Genomic DNA, 6,000 nt, shown 5'->3' on the forward strand with positions numbered 1-6,000 from the left:
TATTATTATTATTATTATTATTGATATTGTGTTATTTTTTTCAGGTATTGGATATTCAGTCAGAATGAGAGAAATGAACAAAATACATGTGTCCAAGGAATCGGAATTCAAATTAATCACAATCGTTGAACGAACGTATTAAATTTCACGGTTCAAGACACGAAGAATAGCAACAACAAAACGAAAATAAGAAAACAATCGACAACAAAAGAAAAACAAAAGTGGATTTAGAAAGGACGTAAACGGAAGATCAAGGTTTCAAATCACACATGAAAAAAAAAAATATCTATATTTATCCCGTGGAGATTAAGGAATATACGTGATTAAGATGAGCAGCAAACCTGGATAATCTCATATATAGATCTGTTCTCTACTTGATAGAGATCAGAGCGAGAGAGAGAGAGAGAGAGAGAGAGAGAGAGAGAGAGAAAGAGAGAGAGAGTGAGAGAGAGAGAGAGAGAAAGAGAGAGAGAGAAGTGTGATTGGGAGTAGGGGCAAAGTGAGTGTGATTATATATATATATATATATATATATATATATATATATATATATATATATATATATTATATATATATATATATATATGCACATATACATACATACAGAGAGAAAGAAAGAGATGAGGAGATAAGACGAGTTAGTGAGAAAAGCAACATAAAACGAGACAGAAGAATTGGGAGTTTCTGTTTGTGAGAGGAAGGAATTTCAGAGAGAAGAGTAGGGGGAAAAGAATTAAGAAATAAAGAGAAAAATAGTAAGATTGAGAAAGAGTGAAGAGAAAAGAAAATAAGGAGAGCAAGGTTCATTACTAAGCTAGGAAGTGAGAGGCCAAGGCATCCCATTTCCCAGGCTCTTCTTCCTTCTTAAAATATGAATTCCTTGAAAAGACCTGTCAGTGATTATGACAAGGAGACTAGTTATGATCTGTTGGATAAACAGGTGTACACGTCATTGACGGCAAACGGATGTTGTCACCATGACGACACTCCATTAAAGACTACAACCAGTAAGAAGTGGACACCATCTTTGTGCAGTTGTTTCCGCAGTAAACCCTTGGCGTCGTCTGACCCCAGATGTAATCACAATGTGTGGGGTTGTCTTGTGGTTCTAGGAAGTTTCATAACACATTTAATTATTGGTAAGTTTTACCTTTATCTATTTTTCTGTTGTTCTTAAATGTTGTTGTTGATGATGACGACAATGAAGATGATGATTATCATCATCATCACATCCATCATCGTTGTCGTCGTCATCATCATCATTGTCATCATATGTATACTACCATCTGATCCTTTGCTGTTTTAAGTGGCAAGCATTCAAAACAGACACACGCTCAATTACGAGGGTGTACTGAAAAGTTCCTGGCTTGGGTAAAAGAAAATACTGGAGGACCAGTTAATTATGATTGTATTCAACATATCCCCCTTCCAGATTCATACACTTATTGCATCGATCCTTCAGCTTTGCTAATCCCCGTAAAAGAACTCGGAAAGTTGGGCTTCAAACCAGGCCTTTCGCGACACCCTTAAAGCCAGGGACTTTTCAGCACCACCTCGTACATTTCTGCGTGCGTAAGGGAAAAAGACAAGAGGTGTAAAGAAGGTTTACACGATTTTTATATTTGAACTGGAGTTCTTTATCCTTACTATCTTCCTATGAACTTGTCATCCGCTAGAAAATACGTTTGTATCCATCTGTCTGTCTGTCTGTTTGCCTGTCTGTTTGAAGGGATGGAGACAGACAGACAGAACGTTCTATTTTGTTTGCGCCTGTCTACAGTCTCTTTTCTCACTTCACTTTCTCTCTCCTCTTCTCTCCACATGTAGATTTGTAGGTGTGGGTTGGTATGCCCTCTGCTAGTCCTCACTGACCATGTCCACACTAATATGCGCAGCTCTGAGTAAGTTTTTCTAAATATGATAGGCAGTTGCCTGCCTACACTAGTCCTTCCTCCCCCACTCCGCCATTGTTGTCCAAGGAAAGAGGCCTCACTCCAGGGCCAATACTGTTTGGTATTAGTGTCATCACTGTTCGAACGAAGAGATTTGGCAAACCTCCAGTCCAGCGCTTCAGTAATTCTGCCATGCATTTAATGATCCTGAGTGGATGAACTGCAAAATGGATTATGATTGAGTTTGGACTCATACCGCTGAGCAATGTAGTCAACACTATAACGACTCTACTTACTCATCTCCTTAATAACACACACACACACATACAGATAGCTAGAGGCACATATACACTCGCTAACACACACACATACGCAGAAAACTTTGTGAATATATGTGTGTGTGTGTGTGTGTGTGTATATATATATATATATATATATATGTGTGTGTGTGTGTGTGTGTGTGTATACATATATATATATATATATATATGCATGTGTGTGTGTGTGTGTGCGCGTGTGTGTGTGTATACAGAGAGAGAGAGAGAGAGAGGGAGACAGAGATGTATATTTATAATTATATACATATATATATGATGTGTGTCTGTGTGTGTGTACACAACCACACAATTTACTTTATACTAATGGAATCTAAAGTGAGATATTACAAGATGATCTGCACGCACAATTTTCTGTGTCATCCCTGTCTGTCTGTCTGTCTGTCTGTCTGTCTGTCTCACTCTCTATGTCTTTGTCTTTCTATTCAGTTACACCTCACACATCATTCTCCCTGTGGTTGTTGAAATATGATTCTGTCAGACAAAATAATTGTATGTTTTTCACCCTAAAATGGTTGTTATCTAACGAAACTACAATTTCAACTTAATTGGTCATGCATAAATGCACTCACTGGGCCAATAGAAAATAGTAGAATAAGATATGCTTCTAGCAAAGATCACTTATGATTGGAGCCGTCAGAAATCCAACATGTCCTCAGTGTGCGCAGCGAGACGAAATATTACAAGCGCGCTCTCTTTCATTGATCGTGCATTGTTGATTTGTAGGTTAATGTCCAAGTGACGGTACCGCGTGCGGAATAGCTCTCTTTATCTGCAGATTATGTAGAGGAGATTGACCTACCCCTTTCCTTTGGCGACGAAAAGCATGTTTTCGTTGTCTGTACAACCATGACAAAAAAACATTTATGTTAAATACAGTCGAAATATTTGTGGGTGAAGTTTTTCCTATTAATCAGACTCTCATTAGCTTCTTCGAGTGCCACTTGAAGAAGACAGTGAGGATAGAATGAAAGGTGGGAGTGGCGAAATTGGCGCGGCTGAACGGGACTAAGCTAACTATACGGCTGAGGGTGACAGAGAGAACCGAGAGAAGGCACATGAGGGCAAACCAAGTTTGTGTGTGTTGTGTGTATGTGTGGTAATTAGAACCGAGGTCGACTTTGCCTTCAATCTTTTCGGAGTCGATAAATTAAGTACCAGTGAAACACTGGGGTCGATGTAATCGACTTACCCCCTCAAAGTTTGTCATCCCCCAAAATTGCTGCCATTGAGGGGAAATTTGAAATCATTGTGCGTGAGTGCGCATATATATATATATATATATATATATATGCGCACACACGCACACGTCAAGGTCACCAGCCCTCTTCCATACGCACATACATGCTCTCTTATAAACACGCACGCGCACCATCGTTTTGGGACCCTCACTACTTTATTATCTTCCATTCTCCCTAGCTCTCCTGTGTGACCCCTCTGTCCGGCACTCGCCATGATAGATCGCTAGCCACTACACATTCTTTATTTTCTCTCTTTGTTTCTTTCTGTGGAAGAGCGTAGGCTCGAAACGTTAAATACTTTTCACTTCCGAACATTAAACTAATACATCTGTTTTTTATCTACGCCACTTGTCTTCGTCTTTTGTGTTTTTGTGAATTCTCCACACACAAACACACACACACACACACACACACACACACACACACACACACACACACATATATATATATATATATATATTATGATATATTATTCAGGAAATCAATATTAGAAAATTCATCGGAAAGATATATATATGTGTGTAGAATAATTGTTGTATTAAAACTATATGTAAATATGTATAAGTATAAATATATAATATAATAATGATAAATATGTCAGTTTAAAAATTTTGAATTAAGTTTTAAAGCATCTTACGATCGTTTCATAAAAGCGCTGTCCTATTAATGGAATCCTATATTGATAAGCATTTATAAACAACTCTTCTGCTCTTCAGAGATATAAATTTTGAATTTGTATAATTTATCGAATGGTAGTTTTTTTTTTTTACATATGAAGTAATATTATAAAACGGTGCTTGTTTGAAACAAATTAATATTAAAAATTACTGCTTTGCATTTTGGTAAGTACACTTTAGTATGAGACTTTAATCCATATTTTCTTCCTTGGTTGGTCTTCTGTAATAATCCATAATAGTTAGGCGTAAAATCCATTATATTATCAGCTTTTGATTTATGGTAAATAGACTTTAGTATGAGAACCTTGCAATTCATATATGCCTCTTTGGTCATTCTTCTGTAGTAATCCATAATAAAGACAGCGCTTTTGTGAAACGATCGTAAGATGTTTTAAAACTTAATTCAAAATTTTTAAACTGGCATATTTATTATTATTATTATATTATATATTTATACTTATACATATTTACATATATTTTTACATATAGTTTTAATACAACAATTATTCTGCACATGTATATATCTTTCCGATGAATTTTCTAATATTGATTTCTTGATGTTAATAATAATATATTATAAAATATATATATGATCGCTCGTATTAAATACATAAATATTTTAATAGTATTAATACTTTGATACAACAAAGCACTCAATATAAATTCAGTATATAATATTCTCATTGAATATATTTAACTAAAGATTTATATATATATATATATATATATACACATGCACATATACATATAAATACATGCGTGTATATAGTGTATATATATATATATATATATATATATATATATATATATATATATATATAAACTCACACACACACACGCAGAAAAAGGAGGGTGCAGATTGTTAAATTGTTTACTCAAACTGTTCTGAGCTGTAAAAGTTTGCACATTTCTTTTCTTTTTACTGGAAAATATACTCCAAGAGAAAAATCGTAGAAAGGAGCGAGGTCCAGAATGTCTCTCTTCTGCTTGTATTTCTGCTTTGTCCAGGCATCGCTGTTAGAAAACATAAGGGTGTTTAATGCAAGCTTTGAAACATAAACATTTTCTTTTAGTGAATAACAACAAATAAATCTAGTTTGTGCTCCATTGACCATGCTAATTGGGTGTCTTTGATTAAGGCATGTCTGCCGATCTTTGCTTCGTCACCATCACCATAACCAAATTATGATATGTTGACATCAGTTTGAGCTTCTTAGCCGAAATCTGTAGGCTGTATGATTACAGTTCCAGGTCACAACCAACACACACACACACATATATATACACACACACACACACACATGGTAGTCTCTGTATCCTACACAGTGTGGATGTATTATGAGAGCGTCGTAATACTTCGGAATTCGTCTTGAGAGAGTCTCTCGTAAAGACATCTAATGCATCAGAACACAGATATATCGGTAGCAGACGAGAAATACCAAGCATTTGTAGTGGAGCTGCTGTGTCGAGTCATTTCGGCGTGTTTTAGTGCCTCACCAGCAGTTCGCATCCGCTGACAGCATGCTGGTCAAAACTCGCTTCCACCAGTATATATGGACAAACATCGACTTTTTAGTCTCTGGTCTTGCTACCAGCCGCTATGCAGGACACGGCAACTGCCATCTGGCATTGATGTTGTTTCTGTCGCCAGTATCTACTATGAAGTGTATACAGTTAAAAGTACGACTGCTACTGGTGAGTTTAGAGTTCGAACAAGAGTATTATCATCCAGTCTGCTCCAGGTGTGGTTACCACTGGAATATCCCATGCAGAAGTTGAGAAGAACCATAATAGTGAAACGTACGTAAGGATCAAGTGATATAAACTTGTGTTTATCATATATATATATATATAT

At 36.1% G+C, this 6,000-nt stretch overlaps 1 protein-coding gene and 1 long non-coding RNA gene across 2 annotated transcripts in view; both read left to right on the forward strand.

Moving 5' to 3' along the window:
• The window catches only part of LOC128250453 (uncharacterized), a 92,577-nt gene extending 92,294 nt beyond the window's left edge, over window positions 1-283 (forward strand). The window contains exon 3 of the long non-coding RNA XR_008266467.2: window positions 45-283. This is a non-coding gene — a long non-coding RNA (uncharacterized LOC128250453). The remainder of the gene's footprint in view (window positions 1-44) is intronic.
• Window positions 284-564: 281 nt separating this feature from the next.
• LOC106876862 (monocarboxylate transporter 12-B) overlaps window positions 565-6,000 on the forward strand; it is a 100,922-nt gene continuing 95,486 nt past the window's right edge. The window contains exon 1 of the mRNA XM_014925595.3: window positions 565-1,139. Within this exon, the coding sequence (XP_014781081.1) occupies window positions 872-1,139 (268 nt within the window). The 5' untranslated portion in view covers window positions 565-871. The remainder of the gene's footprint in view (window positions 1,140-6,000) is intronic.

The sequence above is a fragment of the Octopus bimaculoides genome, chromosome 21 (genome assembly GCF_046866305.1).
Source record: "Octopus bimaculoides isolate indiv1 chromosome 21, ASM4686630v1, whole genome shotgun sequence".
Classification (NCBI taxonomy): Eukaryota; Metazoa; Mollusca; class Cephalopoda; order Octopoda; family Octopodidae; genus Octopus; species Octopus bimaculoides.